Source organism: Rhinoraja longicauda, chromosome 21 (genome assembly GCF_053455715.1).
Source record: "Rhinoraja longicauda isolate Sanriku21f chromosome 21, sRhiLon1.1, whole genome shotgun sequence".
Taxonomy (NCBI): domain Eukaryota; kingdom Metazoa; phylum Chordata; class Chondrichthyes; order Rajiformes; family Arhynchobatidae; genus Rhinoraja; species Rhinoraja longicauda.
In genome coordinates, this window is record NC_135973.1 from 29358710 (window position 1) to 29380040 (window position 21331).

The following is a 21331-nucleotide window of genomic DNA, read 5'->3' on the forward strand; positions in this document are numbered from 1 at the left end:
TCTTCTGAACCCCTCCAATTTTAATCACTAGCACATCTCCAATCTTCATCCCTCAGCCAATGGTGAAGTGTGTTCAATTCCCTGGACCTCAGCTCTGGAACTCTTCCCCTTTAAACTTCTGCTTTTTCGTACAAGGCCCTTCCCCCTGCTCGAATACTTCTTTGTGAGGCTGTTTGACATTGCTCCTTTCAACCAGAAGAACCAGAAGCGCCAGTGACAGGAGCAGGATAAGGCCACATAGCCCCTCCAGCCTATGCTGCCATTCAGTGACTTCACAGCGGCCCCGAGCACTGGCTCAATATCACATTCCTGCTTGTCCTCCAAAGCCCTCGTCTCCCCAAAGATGTACCAATATCAGCCCTGAAATTATTCAATGACACAGCTCCCGAGAATGCAAGATTCATGATTGCCCGCTAGAAAAGATTCTTTATTTCTGCCTTAAATTGTTGACTCATTATAAAACTATGCCTTGAGTTTTAAACTATCTCACTCCTCGGGTGCTATGATAAAAATGTTGTTGTCCAAAGTAAATCAAACATCTGGTCAAAGGGAACAAATCTGTTAGATTTCAATGGCTGGAAAGTATCCCATTCATATTAAGGAATGCAGAAAATGATGAGACTTTAATTTTTTGTATTGTTAGGAATCAAAGCTGTTGGTGTGTTCACAGTCTTAATGAACTTGCTTATTATTATTTTTTGGTTAGCCATCTATTACAGAATTAAAATAATTTGTGGTGATCTAGCCAAATTAATCGATTGTGGATGAGATCACTTTTCCCAGTCGTTTCTTATTAACAGAGTTATCAATGAGTATTAATGTCGGGAGCTGATAATTTCTTCTCAACATGACATTAAAATTTATCTTATTTGCTTGAAACTTCATTTGTGCTGCAAATACCAGAAATAAAATAAAACTGAAACACGGACTCAAAACAAGGTTGCCTTTAAGCTCATTATCATATCATATCATATATATACAGCCGGAAACAGGCCTTTTCGGCCCTCCAAGTCCGTGCCGCCCAGTGATCCCCGTACATTAACACTATCCTACACCCACTAGGGATAATTTTCACATTTACCCAGCCAATTAACCTACATACCTGTACGTCTTTGGAGTGTGGGAGGAAACCGAAGATCTCGGAGAAAACCCACGCAGGTCACGGGGAGAACGTACAAACTCCTTACAGTGCAGCACCCGTAGTCAGGATCGAACCTGAGTCTCCGGCGCTGCATTCGCTGTAAAGCAGCAACTCTACCGCTGCGCTACCGTGCCGCCATTATTTAAGAAGGATGCCAGATATCTCTGTGCATAAGGCATTTTGACAAATTCATCCACATTTGATAGCACTAAGCACACCACCATTCAACATATTCTAACCTGCTTCCAAAACTCAATCCATTTAATTCAATAGAATGCATTTTGGAGGAAGACTCTTACACACAGATGTTAAAATATAATTGGTTTTGTGCTATCAACCAGAGATAAATTTATAGACAATTGGTGACAATATTATTAAAAGATATTGCACCCACATTCATATAAGATATTTTTATCCTTCTCTCTATCTAACCAACTTATCTTAAGTTCTGATTTTTTTTAAATCACTGTGGAAAACATAATTTTCTTACAACCATAAATCTTAAAATGCATTATATAAAAGAATTATAATATCATACAGAAAGAAAGAGATAACATTTCTGAAGGACCTTTCCCAGCCCAAGATATTCCAAAATGTATGTCAACCAGTGGATACATGTGTAATATTGCCACATTTTTAATGTAGAATCCTTAGAATGCAAGCACATGCTAATTGTTGACATTATTTTTAAAAGCCCAAATCATTGAAAACCAAATATATGTTTGCCATCCCATCAAACTGAAATTGACCATCATTGTATTATCCTCCAACTCAGTCTGTGCTTTATATTCTTAAATAGCAGAATAATAACTTTCTGGCAGATCATACACTTTACCATGCCTTTGTTATTAGTTTCATAGCTGTTATTGGACTTAATTTTCAGGACCAAAAGACAACTAAATTGTAAGAGATCGCAGACTGGACTTAGATGGCATTATTATTAAAAGCAAACAATGTAAGTGTGCACAATTATTTCAGCATTTTCCTTGGTGGTTCATTCATCTTAAAACTATCCTTCTAGTACTGTTTGATTCCTGAGGGGGCCCACTCTCTCTTAAGTTACCCTTTTTCCCTTTATGTATTTATAAAATCTCTTGCGGTTGTCCTTAATGCTATCTCCTGACCCCTTTTTGCCCTTCTGATTTCCTTTCTTAATTTGCTCCTTAGTTCCCGAAAATCTTCCAGGGATACCCTTGATCCCAGCTGCCTATACCTGTCCTATGCCTCCTTCTTATTCTTGACCAATGCCTCAAACTCCCTTGTCAGCCAAGCTTCCTTACATTTCCTTGCCTTGTCCTTCACTCTAACAGGGACATGCATATCCTGACCTTTAGTTAGCACATTTTTAAAAACATCCCACTTGGCCGATGTTCTTTTCCCCTCAAACAATCTGCTTCGATCAACTTGAGCAAGATCTTCTCTCATACCCTCAGAGTTGGCCTTACCCCAATTTAGCATTTTAACACGTGGGCCCTCTCTGTCCCTATCCATAACTGTGTTAAACCAAATGGATCAGTGGTCATTGGTCCCGGGTATGTAAAGTTTTTTTAATTAATCAAACATTATGGGAATACCCTATGAAGAACTGATAGGGTATTCAGTTCATCTGATGATTATCAGTTCATCTTCATCGAATAAAAGGTAGAGTAGTTAAACCTCTTCATACTTTTTTTCTCGGGAACAACTTAATTCATCTTTAGGATCGTCCTATACACCAGTTTTGTCTCAAACACCATATCCACCCATGTCTAAATAAGTCAAAGTGATGTACGAAAATGAGAAAGAAATGTACTTAATACAAACTGGAACCACAATTTCCTCCCAAATCCTACTTTTGTCATCTGGCCTGGGATAACATTCGTAATCATGTTCCAACCAGCAAATTTACCCAAACATCTAAACCCCACTTGACTACTGATTCAGAGTAATTCTCAATCTGTGGCCATAAAGGGACACGGTCATCTCAGTCCCTGCAGAGGACGTGAGAGTCGGAGGAGGGGTCGCCGTGAACAAAGGAGGTCCCGGCAGGGGGGGACCGCCATGAAGGGGGGGGGGGAGGGGAGGGGGGAGAACAAAGGTGGACCTAGGATGGGATACTTTGTAACTTTGTCAGCGCCCTTTTTGTGGTGACCATTTGCATACCTTGGGCGTGCAAGCAAAGCATTTCACTGTGACTTGTCACATGTGACAATAAAGTATTCAATTCAATTCAATTCAAAAATTCAATGCAATGCACATTCCATGTTTGATTTCTGTTCAGTCGTCCCTTTGAAAATTTTACAGCAATTAGTTCCAGGAAGATCTTTACACAAAGAACACAGATATGTGGACTGGCTGAGGCCCCCTAATTTTGGGTAAGATCTGCCCGCAAAGACACGCTGAACCTTAGATGTCTGTGTATCTAACCTCCGCTTCACCACGGGCCGATAGGATGGATCTGAGGAGCCAGCTCTACTTCAACATGGCTGGTGTATACAGACCTTCGATTAGAGCCAACCGTTGTAAAAAGGTAAGCTTCACAAATGTTCTGGTTTAAATCTTTGAATGTTTCTTTTAGTTTAGTTTGGTTTAGAGATGCAGCACGGAAACAGGCCCTTCGGCCCACTGAGTCCATGCTGACCATGGATTCCCCCACACACTTACACTATCCCACACACACCAGGGACAATTAGCATTTTATACCAAGCCAATTGACCTACAAACCCGTACGTCTTTGGAGTGTGGGAAGAAACCGAAGATCTCAGAGAAAACACATGCAGGTCATGGGGAGAACGTATAAACTCTGTATAAACAAGCAACCGTAGTCAGGATCGAACCTGAGTCTCTGGCACTGTAAGGCAATAGCTCTACCGCTACACCAACAGGCCGCCCTATTTTTTTAATTACTCAGCAAGAGAATAATGTACCTTTAATCCAGTTTATTATCATTATTTTTAAATACTGCTTTATTCTTTTGTACAATTTTTTTCGATTTCAACCATTTTTAAGTGGCTTTAACTATCAGAAACCGCCGGGTAGTCGAGGGGACAGGGTCTAGGACTTCAACACCTGAGGCTTAGTTACCAGTCATGCCCCTGATCTACTTTACAAAGGTCTTGCAGAGCACTAGCTTCCAACACAGCCCATCTCACATTGCAGCTTCCAATAAGTGTGGTCACAGGTGGGACTTGTGGAGGGGTTTGGTCGAACGTTGGCTTGCCTCAAAATTGAGTCCCAGCCTGATGCACTAACTGCAACACGGAGCTGCTGTATGTCACTGCTGCATCTCTGAAATCCTCTGAAATCCATTCTATTGAAGTCAGTGAAGAGAGCTGCACAGGCAAAGTGCAATGTGCCGATGCTATTATGGTACATTTTGTGAAGAAAACTAGACTTGAAATTCTAACCATCTGTTGATATCTGCTTAGCATGTCCCGCCAGATGCAGTCACATTTAAATTCTCAGTGGAGCAGAGGTTAGATGCACAGACATCTGACGTCTTGTCATTTTAAAATGACTTGAGCATAAAGCAGAGAGAGTGAGCTGGAATATGCTGCCTTAAAGGGTGATGCAAGCAGATTCGATAAAGATATTCACATGGGGACTGCACCTCAACTTGAGAAGGGACAACTATTGGGCTAGAATGGAAATAGCAAAGGTGTTGCATTAATTAGATAGTTAGTTCAGGGACCTGGGGCATTAGGGGATTAATGACTTATTTCTATATTGTCTTATTGGGAGGCATATGAATCAGTTTGGAATAGGGCTCTACCTTTATCCAAATGGTAATTGTCTGATTGATCCTCTGGGAAGAAATTAACTTCCAGCTGTGATATTTAAAAAAATTGTACAATGTGTACGATGGGCGGTAGGTGAAATATCACACCATTCGCATCATTCCTCTAAGTTAAAATTACTCCCACTACATGGAAGAACCAATGTTCTTGTTTTAATAACACTATGTTACAAGTGACTTTTCATCTGACAACAGAACGGTTCAGCGTTTGATTGTGATTTTTACAATGAGGTGCAATTATTGTATTGATGTTGGTCTCATTATTAGATCATGTGCTCCTTTTAAAACTGAACACATTTTAAAGATCTAAAAAAATGGAAATGTTAAACAGGAAGGAAGAGAATTTAAATAGTTCAGGCGACAAGCAGAAGTAGACTAGGCCACATTTTTCCTCACTCACCCTGCTGATGGAGAAGAGGAGTCCTGGTTTCCCGGTACAAGTGCCCATGAAACAGTGCCTCAGGCTCCAGTAGAACCAGTGCTCCCACACAAAGATGATCAGACTCAGTGACATGGCGGCAGCCAGCATGTAAAACACGCCCGCCATGTTATCAACATCCAACTGGCTGCTCATCACTTCGTTCTTCTCGTTGTGACAGATGCCAGTTAGCCACAAGCTCTCCAGCTCTTCCATTTCACCTGCAGGAGAAGCACAGGTTGGTCTTGAATCAGTACACGTACAAACTCATCCACAGACAGAATGGATGCAGATTTCCAAACCAGTAAAGATACCTTCCACCCAACACTGCCCAACCTCCTCATTTTAATCCCTGATGGCCAACCCTGCACAGTATCAAGATTAGCGATGGAGGCCAACTCTACAAGGAATTGCAGATGCTGCATTCCGAGCAAATCACAAAGTGCTGGAGTAACTCAATGGGTCAGGTTGCATCTGAGGAGGGAATGGACAGGCGACGTGCTGGGTCTTGACCCTTCATCAGTCTGACGTTTGCGTTTTGATGAAGATTATGGATTGCTCCTTAAGGACTGAGTTGAAGTAAAATTTATTCTCTCAGAGAATTCTCTAGGTGAGCTAAGGGTGATCAGCCATCAAGAATTCGAGCAAGACTGATAGATCTTTGAAGATTGTAGGAATCAGGGTGTGTTGTGATCGGGCAGGAAAGTGGATAGGCCACAGGATCAGACATATCTCACAGATGGGTGGTGCATGAACAAGAGGTCAGTTGTTCTGTTTTCAGGTTAGCTCCCAATGTACACTTTAGAATGAAAATCTATAAAATTATTCATTCATTTGTTCTATATCTCTCGATGTCACCGTCTCTCATTTCCCTTTGCCCCGTTCCTCGGCCTGAAGGGTCTTGACCCGAAACGTCACCTATTCCTTTTCTCCAGAGATGCTGCCTGACCCGCTGAGTTACTCCAGCTTTTTGTGCCTATCTTCGGTTCAAACCAGCATCTGCAGTTCCTTCCTACTTATAAAATTAACAAATTGACTGTAGAATAGCAGAGAACAGCGCAGAACTGATTAAAGCAATTTGAAAAATAAACTCCCACCCTGATTTGAAAATGGACAGATATGGGTTGAAGTGTGAGTCAATCCTCCCCAACAAACACTAACTCTCTGCTCCACACTTCTAGCTGTGAGAAGCCGGGGAGATAAAGGCGTGCAGCCTAATCTTCAGCCGCAAACATTAATCATATATGCCAATTGAGGAGGGGCATTTGACTCCACTGCTGTATTTCAGTTTACAGGATTAACATTGACTTAAATTTTAGAAGTCAAAAACAGAAACTTTTTAGCAGACGACTTTGAACTAATTTTTATCCTGAGTTCACTCCGGATCTGTTAATATCTATAATTATGAAATATTGGAAGATAGGAAGCTATTTGAAAACACCGGGTGGCGTCAGCAATGGATGCCTCACCAATAGCCTGCCCCTTCCTTCTTTGTGTTTTAATAGCATGCGTTAAATGTATGTTTTAGTGTTCTTTAGCTTGTTATATGTGGGGGTGGGGGGAGGGGGGGGTTGGGGGAAACTTTTTCTAATCTCTTACCTTGACGGAGATGCGATTTTTTTTCCCGTATCGTATCTCCGTCCACACTGCGGCCTAACCTCGAGGAGTTGGCGGCCTTTGCTGGAGACCGACTTTTGAGAGCTCCACCGTGGGTGCCTGCGGATTTTATCACCGCAGAACCCGCGATCCCTTTGCCAGGGATCGACCTCGGAGCTCCAACTGTGGGTGCTTGCGGACTTAACATCACGGAGCTCGCGGTCTCTGGTCACAGACCGACTTCGGGAACTCCAAGCCGCAGGAGCTTCAACCACCCCAACGCGGGAGCTTCAACTGCCCCGACTAGGGGGCTTTGATCACCGGCTGCGGGAGCTTCGATCGCCCCGATGGATGGTTCGACTGCCCTGACCATGGGAGAATAAAGAGGAAGAGGATTGGACTTTATTGCCTTCCATCACAGTGAGGAATGTGGGGAATCCACTGTGGTGGATGTTTATGTTAACTTCTATGAAGATTGAGGGGGGATCGTATAGAAACCTACAAAATTCTTAAGGGGTTGGACAGGCTAGATGCAGGAAGATTGTTCCCGATGTTGGGGAAGTCCAGAACAAGGGGTCACAGTTTAAGGATAAGGAGGAAGTCTTTTAGGACCGAGATGAGAACGTTTTTTTTCACACAGAGAGTGGTGAATCTGTGGAATTCTCTGCCACAGAAGGTAGTTGAGGCCAGTTCATTGGCTATATTTAAGAGGGAGTTAGATGTGGCCCTTGTAGCTAAAGGGATCAGGGGGTATGGAGAGAAGGCAGATACAGGATACTGAGTTGGATGATCAGCCATGATCATATTGAATGGCGGTGCAGGCTCGAAGGGCCGAATGGCCTACTCCTGCACCTATTTTCTATGTTTCTATGTAGTTGTGTGTCTTGTTGGGGTTTTTTTGTATGGCTGTATGGTAATTTGCATATCACTGTACCTTGATTGGTACATGTGACAGTAAAAAACCTTTGAAACCTTTGAATCTTGATTTCTGCTGGCTTTTCATAGGCACGTTATATCTGTGGTCCATGATACAAGGCTCATCCCCAGAATGGATTTATACTGCTAGATATTAGTCATTGACAAATGAAAACATCCTCTGTATTACTGTCTTTATAACACAGGCACTGAACTGTTTAAAACAGGGTTAACATCTGCAGTAAAATAACACAAAGGAGTATGTTAACCATTTATAAATAATTTACACAGTGTCATCTCGAGGTCAACAATTTTTATGTGTAATGTCATTAAATTAGCTAAAACATAGAGATTATAGGTAGCCACCATTGTATGACGCTGCATTGATTTAGTGCTGCTTCATAAACCAGTGCACAATCGGGTGCGAGACATGATAAATCTTAATTCACTGAGAAGAGAGTTGCAGATAAAGATTAACTAGATCATGAGTTTTGAAGTGGTTTGATCTAGAATCAACAATCACCCGCTTAGGTTTATAGAAAACTCAATGCTATCAATTACCTAAGGCATTTGATGTCCATTAGGATTTGTAGAATCAGCAGTAAACCTTTTGGACCCTTAACTATCTTCCTCCATTTATTCAATTCAAGGCCAATTGGTACCACAGTCCAATCGCCAACCGTTGTACCTTTTGTTCCAATGCTCTTTTCAATTCAATTCAATTCAATTCAATTCAAGGTCTATTAGGATCAGGATTAGGATTGATCCTAAATTCAAATGTTTCAGGGTGGAGGTAATCTGAATTTATTATCAGTTTTAAAGTCATTCCAAACTCTGGACCACAATATGACGGAACTACAAAGCATTATTCAGAGGCGTGAAATAGAAAGTGGCAGCCTTGAGCCATTATTTCAAGGAGAGTTTCTAGGACAGTCAAAAACCACATGGACGTCTATTTAGGTCAATAACTAGGGCACCTCCAGCATGATCTACAAGTTGTTGAACGGCAAAATTAACCGCAGTGCATCTTATTATTTATTGTGGCTGGATCCTTCTGAAATGACACAATTCCTCTCAGAATTCCACTTACTTCAGGATGACTGTAATTTAATTTGAACTGAAAGTATAAATTAGTGATAATCACCGAGCTAACTTCTTTCAAATCACTCAGTCCAGAAAAATGAATCATCATTCTTTGCCTCAGGAATGTGAATAATGTTGTGAACATGGACAGATGCAGACCCCCATTGTATGTATGGCACCAAAACTAGCCAGAAGATGCAGCCTTATCCCAGCAAATCTCCTTTGAGGCATTTAGGACCTCATTCGGCCACGGAGGGCATTCACTAAGCAGAAACTGGATGCCCCGCAACTGAAGCGAAAACTAGGAGCCAAATAAATAACTAATGTAATGGGAATTCACCTGGGATGACTAGACATGGAGACTGTCACTGTTCAAAGTCTGAGAGAGATCCAAATGGAATATCCCCTAAACAATATCACACAAAATCAAAATTACTCATCGTCCCATGTAGTCAGGTCAAGGAATTAAACCCTCAAAACAAGTGGTCTTAAAATTCTAATGCACCCCAATTTGTGTTCCAGTTTAGACTTTAGACTTTAGAGTTACAGCACGGAAACAGGCCCTTCTGCCCACCGAGTCCGAGCCGACCAGCAATCACCCCATGCACTCACCTACACACACTAGGGACAATTTCTACAACTTACTAAAGCCAATTTACCCACAAACCTACAGGTCTTTGGAGTGTGGGAGGAAACCAGATCTCCCGGTGAAAACCGGTCATAGGGAGAACGTACAAACTCTGTACAGACAGCACCCGTAGTCAGGATCAAACCCAGGTGCTGCCCAAATGGTCAAAGTAGTTGTGCAGCAATAACCATTTATCAAACATCAACTACTGAATGGGGTCTGCATATTTTCATGAACAAAAGAGCACTGCCCGGAATCAAAATAAAGTTCTCGAGTTAGTCAAGAGAGATACTCCAGACTTGACCGGGACCTTGCTTAGGTCAGCAATGAAGGTAGGTGGCCTGGGACTCGGATGATCGAGGAAGATCCGGAACGGAAGTGGGACAGAACTAATAATCATGTTAGAGAAGTGGAGACTGAGACCTCAATCGTGAAGATTGGGTGTGATGATCCTCAGCCATTCAGAGATCCTGGAGAATTATGTTGCTGTGTGGTGGGTGTCCTATGAAACTTAATGCAGAAGTGTCCCAGTCCAACATTGCGCAGTGACAAGCTGATTGTCCCAACAGTGAACAGCGGGTGCTCCTGAGTAAGTCGCCAAATTTCCTCCACAACACTCCCAAAGACAATGGGATGGGGAGTTATATCCCATTGTACAATACCCTTTTGTCCATTTACTCGCCCAGAAATTCAGATGTGTGGCTTTAAAGTGTGGAAGGAGTGGATGAGAAAGAGGGATAACATAGAACTGGTGTGAACGGGTGATCCATGGTTGGCTTGGACTCGGTGGGCTGCAGAGACAGTTTCTATGCTGCATTTCTAAACTATATCTCACCACCCTTTCATATCTTGGCTGTTTCAATGAATTGTTGCAACGCATTCCTATAGTCATAAATGGCACTGCAATATTCAATCAACTTTAGTCCAGCTCTGCATTGCAGATAATTATTTCAACCGCAAGTGTCCACTTACTAATATTCTAGAGTGAATGATAAAGAATATCTGTAATACTTCTGGAAGAGTATTTATAGAAGATGCTAATTTATATTCAATCTCGTCACTGCTGATACAGGTTTCTGCAACACAACTCTCATCGAATCAGAGAAATTTACTGCAGAAAGGAGATCATTTGGTCCATCGTACCCATGCCAACCAAAAATAGCCACCTAGACCAATCCAATTAAAGTTCACTTCAAGAGCCTTTTCATATTCCACATTATACCATGTTATATTTTCCTCTCTGATATAAAAGGATGTCACCCAGCCCACCCAGTTTGTCCCAGCACTTTAAGTTCACTCATTCCTGAAACCTATTCTCTCGCACGTGATTCTCTTCTCCACCACCTACACCAGAACAGTCACAAGCTTGCCGACCAGCCACGACATCGTGGGATAGGTGAGCATCCGGGGAACATCCGGGGAGCATCCGGCGGCATGGTGGCGCAGCGGTAGAGTTGCTGCCTTACAGCGAATGCAGTGCCGGAGACTCAGGTTCGATCGTGCTGTACTGTACGGAGTTTGTACGTTCTCCCCGTGACCTGCGTGGGTTTTCTCCGAGATCTTCGGTTTCCTCCCACACTCCAAAGACGTACATGTTTGTAGGTTAATTGGCTGGGCAAATGTAAAAAATTGTCCCTACGATAGTGTTAATGTGCGGGGATCGCTGGGCGGCGCGGACCCGGTGGGCCGAAGGGCCTGTTTCTGCGCTGTATCTCTAAATCTAAATCTAAATCTAAACATACCCACAGTCACAGGGAGAACGTGCAAACTCCACACAGAAAGCAGAGGTCAGGATTGAGCTGGGTTGCAGCAGATTTGAAATAAGTGCACTACGCTACAATGCCACTCCGCTGCCTTGTAGGTTGTAGAACATCAAGGGCTTGTCCATGTACTTTGGAACACAGATAGTTTTCTGCCACCACTATCCTCTTGTACAGTTCGTTCCAGACACCACGATGCTCAAGGTGGAAAGACGTTTTCACTAATTCCCCTACATCGAAGACCTTTCAAATTGTTAGACTTATTTGCCAAGAGAAATAAATTCTTAATGCTTACTGTCTAGACTTCTTACACGAAATGCACTTTCAGTGCCCTCTAACACTAGCTTTGCAATCCCTCCTCATTGATGAACTCTTCCCACCTTCATTAAACCAGTGCGCATTTAACTCTTGACCAACCAGTTTGGCTCAAGAACTAAAAGTGTACTTGTGGAGATAGCCTGGAATGTTGAAATATTAGATGTGCAGGTTCTGAATATTGACAGGACTTTTGAGCGATGGATATTTCAACGTGATATCAGCCCAACATGGTTAAAACAACATGACAATTTGGCTTTAACATACACACGTTATTGGAGGCTACCAGAACCAAATAGGTTCCTGTGTGACCGCCACAAAGCACACACAAACCTGTGCCTGGAGTCACACCAGCTGCTATTTCGATGTTAGCTGGATCGCAGCTTGTGCCTGCCTTAAGGATGTGGTGTGAGCTGATTGTTGTGTTAATCAATTCTGAAACAACATCAGCACTCTCATGTGTAGGAAGGAACTGCAGATGCTGGTTTACACCGAGGATAGACAAAATGCTGGAGTAACTCAGCGGGAAAGGCAGCCTCTCTGGAGAGAAGGAATGGGTGAAGTTTCGGGTCTGAAGAAGGGTTTCGACCCGATACGTCACCCATTCCTTCTCCCCAGAGATGTTGCCTGTCCCTCTGAGTTACTCCAACATTTTGTGTCTATCTTCAGCACTCTCATGTTGGAACCTGATGCTCCAGCAAACACCTCAGTCTCACAAAGTTGAAAGAGCATTCAGTAGGGATGAGCATTCCCAGCACCATCCCTACTTCACACATGCACCACAAATGAAATGTGCGATATAAAGAGGTCACCCGTACCAGCATGTTAGTGCTGCTTGGTTTTTGTTGGTTACTCAGCAGTAAGTGATTTCTAGAATTCTTCAAAAGTAAATTGTAGACAAGAAGTAGTGTGTGCTGGGAGCTGAAGAATGTTGCCCTTACTTCCCTGCTCCTGTATAGCTCACTTGCTCCCAAACCTGGATGTATTATAGGGGCGGCACGATGGTGCATCAGTAGAGTTGCTGCCTTACAACACCAGAGACCTGGGTTCGATCTTGGCTATGGGTGGTGTCTGCACGGAGTTTGCATGTTCTCCCTGTAATCGCGTGGGTGTTATCTGGGTGTTCCGGCTTCCTCCCACATTCCAGGTTGGCTGATTAATTGATTTCTGTCAATTGTCTCAAGCGTGTAGGACTAGAACAGGTGTATGTGTGATTGCTGGCTGGTCGGCGTGGACTCGGTGGGCCAAAGGGCCTGTTTCCACACTGTATCTCTAAAACAAATGTTCCCATGGTAGAGGAATCTGAAGCTAGAGGCCAGTGGTTTAAGATGAGAGGAGAAATATTTCAAAGGAACCTGAGGGGCATCTTTTGTCACATAGAGGGTAGTGCATAGAAGGAACAAGCTGCCTGAGGAAGTGGTAGAGGCTGGCACAATCACGACATTTAAAAGACACTCAGACAAGATGGGAAAGTCTTGAAGGGATGTGTAGGAAGGAACTGCAGATGCTGGTTTAAACCAAAGATAGACACAAAAAGCTGGAGTAACTCAGCGGGACAGGCAGCATGTCTGGAGAAAAGGAATAGATGACATTTCAGATCGAGGGTTAAGAAGTCTATATTTGGTTCCAGTAGCTTCTGAAAATGTGTGTATGTTAAAGCCATTGTCATGTTGTTTTACCCATGTTGACCTGATATCATATTGAAAGTTCCATCGCTCAGAAGTCCTGTCTCTATTCAGAATCTGCACAGCATTTCAACATTTCAAACTATCAAACTGTCTGAAGAAGGGTCTTGACCTGAAACGTCACCTATTCCTTTTCTCCAGAGATGCTGCCTGACCCGCTGAGTTACTCCAGCTTTTTGTGTCTGTCCAAGGTTTGAAGAGACATGGGCTAGGCAAGTGGGACTCTCTGGGTTAAGCAACTTGGTCAGTAAAGACCAGTTGAGTGAAGGACCTGCTTCCACGCTGTATAACTCTATGATGACCCCATCTTTGATAATATGAGCCCACCAAAAACATTCAATAATACGTTTTCCTCTTTCCACGTCAATGAAGAAGATGTTTGCACTTTAGTAATGATGCCGGCACTGAAATGTGCCACTTTCCGAGCTATTTCAGAGCAGTGCTCTGCCAGTAGCTCTGAAGATCGCAATGAGGATGAACTTTTATGCCTCTGGATACTTCCAGCCTAGAGATGACGATATCTTTAACCCCACAGTTTTCTCGTTCCCCATGTGCACTTCCAAAGGGAGTCAATTGTCAACCATTCTTCTTTGCCAAGTTGCAGAGCATGGAGTGAACATGCAGTATCATCAGGATTGGACAATTGTGAGAAATGGAGCGTGCCAGTGTCTGTACTCTATGTCTTGGAAGCACTCGTTAACATTGACATTTACCATCCCACAAAGGGATACCACCCCTTCATTGCATGGGTGGTGTGTGCTGTTAAACAGAACATTAACCCAGCTCCAATCCAAATACCCACCACCCTCCATGTGAAAACATTGCCCCTCACGTCTCTGTTAAATCTTTCCCCTCTCACCTTTTATCTGTTCCCCTTTAGGTTTAGACTCCACTACCATGGGGAAAAAACTCTCAAAATCCACCTTATCTGTGCCCCTCATGATTTTATGTAGCTCTGCATTTACCTCAGCCTCCTATGCTACAGGGGAAAAAGCCCTAATGTATCCATTCTCTCTTTATAATTAAAAGGCTCTGGTTCCAGTAACATTCTCATGAACCTTTTCTGCACCCTTTCCAGCTTAATGACGTGCTTCCTATAGCTAGGTGACCAGAACTGCACACAATACTCCGTGAAGTTTCATCAATATCCTGGACAGTTGTCATTCTCTGACTGATCTATGCAGGCGCGCCAAACATCTTCTTGTTCTCTGTTCTACAACACTCTGCGGGGCCCTGATATTCACTGCTCAAGCCATTCCCAAAATACAACACCTCACACTTATCTGAGTTAAATTTCACCTGCCAATCCTTGGCCCATCTTCCCAGCTAATCTAGATTCTTCTGTAATTGTAGGTAACCTTCTTCACTGTCCACTCTACCATCAGTTTTGGTGTCAATTCTGGTAAAATAAATGTTGGAGGGCAGAGCTCTAGACTATTGTGAGAGTTTGCAAGCCCTTTGAGCAATGACATTCACAGGCCTAACAGCGGCAGCCTGATCTCACATGATGTCAATCTGAGCATCAGAGACTGTTATATGGTTGGGTCAAGTGCCCTAATGGGTTTGTTCATTACTCTAACCCTGGAATAGATAGGTTCCAAGTTCTGTACATTGCCTGTGCTAAACTGATGCTGTCTTCTCCACATTCCCTGGTATTCAATGCAAATCTTTCTAAAAGGCTTCTCAAGACTATTGGACATGCCTAGCCATCCACATTCCTGCCATTAGTTGTAAAATACTGAAATAATCAAGGGACGGCAGTGAAAGCATAAAACTACTTGAACCACACTTTAATTAATCTAATTAGAACAAATTGGCAATCATTTACCTTCATAATACGTTGCCATTCATCCTTATTGCCAAGATCAATACACATAAAAACAAAATTTGTAAATGGAGCCACAATGGATAGCAAACTATCACACCTTTGATTCCAGTCTATGAATCATGCAATGAACAATATTTTTCGATCATTACACTCCCATGTAATAGATAATAGACAATAGACAATAGATGCAGGAGAAGGCCATTCGGCCCTTCAAGCCAGTACCGCCATTCAATGTGATCATGGCTGATCATCCACAATTAGTACTGCGTTCCTGCCCTCTCCCCATACTCCCCGAGTCTGCTATCATTAGTGAATGAAATGAATGTAGTAATGTCCCTATCAAGTCCACTGTTTAGTTCTCTTTCCCACAACATCCTGAGGCAGATGATGAGCCCTGTCTCAAACTACTGCAGTCCTTGGCACAAGGTTTATCACAGTCTTTCCAGCCCATTTCAGGAGGCAATTAAGAATGAAGCAACAAGCTCGTTCAGGTAAGGACAGGAGATTTCCTTCCCCAATGCAAAAAGGAGTAGTTTAGTTTAGTTTAGTTTAGAGACACAGTGCCAAAACAGGCCCTTCGGCCCACCGTGTGCATGCCGACCAGCGATCCCCATACACTTGCACTATCCTACACACGAGGGACAATTTACAATTCATACCGAAGTCAAATGAACCAACAAACATGTATATCTTTGGAATGGGGGAGGAAACCGGAGCACCCGGGGAAAACCCACATGGTCATGGGGAGAACATACAAACTCCGTACAGACAGCACCCGCAGTCAGGATCGAACCTGGGTCTCTGGCACTGTGAGGCATCAACTCGACCTCTGTACTGTTGGAAGAACTCAGTGGATCAGACAACATCTCAGGAGGGGAATGGGCTGTCAACGTTTTAGGCATCGAGATGAATGGTCTCGATCTGAAATGGCAACTGATCATTTACCCCCCCAGTGATGCTGCCTGACCCACTTTTTTATTAAATATTACAGAATTTGCAATCTCTTGTGTCTCCAGTTTTCCTTCCCTACAGGATTGTAATGAACCAGGCCGGTCTTAAAAAATACTGGTTAATATTAATGAAAATATCTTTTTTAATCCCGATTTAATTAACACTAATTTAAATTCCTCACCTGCCACAATGGAATTTGAATGCATGTCATATTAATCCCAGCTCAGCAAATTAATCACTTTACCACAAAATTCATGTAGCCGTTGCAAAAAGAAAGAGTTGATCAGCCAGAAAAAGCAGTTAGTCCAACAGTCTCCATTGGAAATACTCGAGTAGAAGCAATGAACTGCAGATGCTGGTTTATTCAAAAAAAAGATACAAAGGGCTGGAGTAACAGCAGGTCAAGCAGCATCTCTGGAGAAAAAGCATAGGTGACGTTTCTGGTCGGGACCCTTCTTCAGACTCAGTACGGAAATATAGTTGATATTTAAATACCCTCAGAAATCACCAGCAAGACACTGAATTCTAGGCCAGCAGTATCACTAAGGACCAGTCACCCCAGCCACTCCCTCGTATCTCCCTCCCATCAGGCAAGAGGTACAGAAGTGTGAAAACGCACAACTCCAGATTCAGGGACAGTCTGAAGAAGGGTCTCAACCCGCAATTCCTTCTCTCCAGAGATGCTGCCTGTCCTGCTGAGTTACTCCAGCATTTTGGGTCTCCCTTCGCTTTAAACCAGCATCTGCAGTATTTTCCTACACTGTTTCTTCCCAGTTGTTATCAGGCAACTAAACTGTCCCACCAACAACTAGACAGTGGTCCTCATTGAAGCCCCTAGGACTATCTTTAATCGGACTTCACTGGACTTTATCTTGCGCTAAACGTTATTCCCTTTATCATGTACCTCTTATATTATCCGAAATGGTCGAGCATCATCAATGGTGACAAAATCCTGATGAGAGGTCATTGGCCTGAAACGTTGACTATGTTTCTCTCCACAGATGTTGCTTTGCCTGCTGAGTACTTACAAAAGAAAAGTTTTAAATTGGATTCCCAGCATCTGCAGTGCCTTGCATTCATGTCTAACAAAGTATAAACCATAACTCAGCAAATTTAATCCACTTGCCTGGTCCAAATTGAAACCAGTTGGGTGGAAAGGATGAGGCATGATAATAAACTTGGGTTAGTCAAGCCAACCACTGTAGAAAACTATAAACCTACATTGAAATGCATATAGATGCTTCCAAGATGGCGCCCAACCCAGGCGACTATTTGCGTACTAGCCACAGAAGCAGATCTACAATCACATATTACAATCGCTCCGCACTCTTAAATCTCTATACACTGTAAATGGCTCGATTGTAATCATGTATTGTCTTTCTGCTGACTGGAGAGCACGCAACAAAAGCTTTTCACTGTACCTCGGTACATGCGACAAACAAACTAAACTAAACTAAACATACCTGTACAATCATTTAGGCTTTCTGAGAAGCAAAGAAAAACCGGTAACCTTATGATGATATGGAAATCAGGTTTGACACAGGTTAAGAAGATGATTGTGTGTTGGCTAAAATACTAGCATGGACTATTGTGGGCCAAATGGCCAGCTTCTCCACTGTAAAATTCACGCAACGCTTTGATAGTCTGTGCATCTGGTGTGTGAATAAACATAACAGGATCTCAGAATCTGTTTCCCTACACATGAATAAAACCCTCCAGCTTCAATTTCACAGCTTGACATTGTCTCAACCTTTTCCTGTGTTACGGGATCCATTCATTTAAAAACAAAATCCATGCAGAGGCATTTGAACTTCACATCAGGTACACAGCGGGATAACAACAATCATGGGAATCTAGACACAAAATTCTGGAGTAACTCAGCGGGTCAGGCAGCATCTCAGGAGAGAAGGAATGGGTGACGTTTCGGGTCGAGGCCCATCTTCAGACAGTCTTTTTCCTACACATCACAGGAATCTATACAATAATTTTAATTTTATCCCTTCGATCAATAAAGCTGTATTAAATGAGTTTGCAAATAAAAATTAACATAACATATTAAAAGACATTTGGACAGCTACATGGATAGGAAATGTTCAGAAGTATATGTGCCACTGCAGGCAGGTGGGACTAGCATGGGCAAGTTGGGCCTATGGGCCTGTTTCCACGGTATATGAATCAATAACTCTTTGTTCATATACACACAACATACAGACAGATACGTCAGCATTACTGAGTTGAAGTGCTAAATCATCCAGTAAATTGGAAGTGGATTTGTTCAGTGGTTTGATTCCTGATTTTTACCCCTTCAAATAAATGTGGTGTAGGAAGGAACTGCAGAAGCTGCTCCCTCCAGCCCTCCCCCATCCTCGTTCTCCGACCAGTCTGACTGTCAGCCTGATTACACTTTACCTCTTTATGCTTTGTTGTCACCTTCCCCTAGCTAACAATGATCTACTCTACATTTTCCTTGGACTTCGTCCCCTTTGATCTCCCGGTTTCACACCTCACCCTTCCATGTCTCCCTTTCCATGACTCAGTCTGAAGAGCGGTCTCGACCCTAAACGATGATACCCATTATTTCTATCCAGAAATGCTGCTTGTCCCGCTGAAATAAATGTAGTGGATGAGTTATGGAGATCAATATCCTGTTTGGAGAGATACAGCCAGAAACTCCACAACTCGAATGGCCACAAAGAGAGAGAGAGAGGGAAAGAAAATAGTGGTTGAGAAAGAGTGAGAAGGAGAGAGCGTCTATTATTACTCTGAACTAACAGCATTTGTGACAACTATATTCTGAGACTGATCCACTGCAGAGCAATACTGTCATAGTTTAGAAGCTGATGAGGCAGTGCTGTTGACGATTTCCTAGGGTGAGTTGGAATAAATGAACTATAGCGTGAAACTCTCTTTCAGTCACGTGTTAAATGACTGGAAGAATATTGGTCCCAGATTGTACTTACCTCCCAACACATGGTTCTCTTCACTTCAAGATAATGAATGTAAGGGATCCTATCCAACCACTGACATCATCTGTTACCTGCTCAGTGCAAAGATAAACACAAAGTGCTGGAGTAACCCAGTGGGTCAGGCAGTATCTCTGGAGAAAACCTGCCCATCCCATTTTCATACTAACCTTTCTGTCCGGGGCCTCCACCATTACCAGAATGAGGTCACATGCAAATTGGAGGAACAGCACCTCATATTTCACTCGGGGAGCTTACTACCCAGTGTCGTGAACATTGAATGATCTAATTTTATGTAGCTTGTACTTACATCCCTCCCCTCCCCCCTTGCCCCCTTCCTCCACCCTGGCCGTTTTACCAGTCCCACTGTTCTCCACATTGCTTTCCCTCTTGAGATCACACCTTCCCCAGCCAACAGTGGGCTTACCAGGCACTGCCATTCCTCAGGTCATTTGTTGCACTTTTCCCGCCTCCAGCTCTTCACCTTCCCCCCACTCCACCCCCAACTCTCAGCCTGAAGAAGGGTCCCGACCCGAAATAGCACCCATCCTTTTCGTATCTCTCGTTTCCCTCTCCCCTGATTCTCAGTCCGAAGAATGGTCTCGACCCGAAACAACACCTATTCCTTTTCTCCAGAGGTGCTGCCTGACCCGCTCTCTTTGGTATAAGCGAGCAACTGCAGTTCTTTGCTTCTACCGGGTCAGTGCACGTGGTCAAAGGGCGGCACGGTGGCGCAGCGGTAGAGTTGCTGCCTTACAGCGAATGCAGCGCCGGAGACTCAGGTTCGATCCCGACTACGGGCGCCGTCTGTACGGAGTTTGTACGTTCTCCACATGACCTGCGTGGGTTTTCTCCGAGGTCTCCGTTTTCCTCCCACACTCCAAAGACGTACAGGTATGTAGGTTAATTGGCTGGGCAAATGTAAAAATTATCCCTAGTGGGTGTAGGATAGTGTTAGTGTGCGGGGATCGCTGGGCGGCGTGGACCCGGTGGGCCGAAGGGCCTGTTTCTGCGCTGTATCTCTAAATCTAAATCTAAATCAAGAATAGTTTAGCTCACATTTTGATGTAAGAAATATTTTGTGTCTTCTTTACAGAAAAAAAGACATGTATCATGTCTGGACTTTCATTAAGGGGCATGGGCAAAGTACACCATTTAAGTCACTGAAGAGCTGCACTGTCCTCGCTGGCCAAGTGGGTGCCACTCTCTCCATCAGCATCATGGTAAACTCTGCTCTCAATTAGCAACTATTCTCTGGAGAGCAGAAAATGTCTAGATTTTCAATGTGCAAATGAGGAGTTAAGTGAAGTTAACACAAGGCGATGGCACCTACTGAGAGAACCTTCTCAGCTTTTGTAGGGGGTGCACAATAATAAACTGTGTAGGTTTAAATTGGCAAGAACGTTGTAACACAGTAGTTAAAATCAACTTCAATCACTTGCATTAAAAGCGCATAAATAGGACCGGCTGCACATTGCTCTTTGTTGCCCGAAATTTTATTCAATTGACTTCATTTTATCTGCCTGTTTAACACAGGTGAGGGAGGAGCAATTTCTACCATCTCCCTGGAATGTCCTCATTTTTTTGGCAGCATTTTTTTAACCAATCTCTCCCACTGCATAAAAATATGACAGTGAATCGTGAATCAGACTCAGTGCGGAAGGCTGTTCTCAGCGCCTGGTTTTCAGGCCTGATTAATATTAATTGGAGAAGGTTCCTGTAACTGCCGGACCTGTAGAGGCAGTGTACAAACACTGATTTTAGGCCAGGCAAATAAGGGCACTCAGAGGTAGAGCAGAGAAGTAGGGATGGAGAGCGGTATATATACATAGAGTCAGAGAGTCATACAACGTGGAAACAGGCCCTTCGGCCCAACTTGCCCAGACCGACCAACATGTCCCATCTACACTAGATTTATTAACAAAATGCTGGAGTAACAGCAGGTCAGGCAGCATCTCGGGAGAGAAGGAATGGGTGACGTTTTGGGTCGAGACCCTCCTTCAGACTGATGTCAGGGGGGCGGGACAAAGGAAGGATATAGGTGGAGACAGGAAGATAGAGGGAGATCGGGGAAGGAGGAGGGGAAGGGAGGGACAGAGGAGCTATCTGAAGTTGGAGAAGTCGACGTTCATACCACCGGGCTGCAAACTGCCCAGGCGAAATATGAGGTGCTGCTCCTCCAATTTCCGGTGGGCCTCACTATGGCACTGGAGGAGGCCCATGACAGAGAGGTCAGACTGGGAATGGGAGGGGGAGTTAAAGTGCTGGGCCAC

General features: G+C 43.5%; 1 protein-coding gene across 6 annotated transcripts in view; it reads right to left on the minus strand.

The window, feature by feature from the left end:
- Positions 1 to 21331, minus strand: part of grin2aa (glutamate receptor, ionotropic, N-methyl D-aspartate 2A, a) — a 264323-nt gene that overhangs the window by 14384 nt on the left and 228608 nt on the right. For all 6 annotated transcript variants that reach the window (XM_078418195.1, XM_078418194.1, XM_078418193.1 and 3 more), the window contains one exon: positions 5317 to 5555. In XM_078418195.1, the coding sequence (XP_078274321.1) occupies positions 5317 to 5555 (239 nt within the window). The remainder of the gene's footprint in view (positions 1 to 5316; positions 5556 to 21331) is intronic.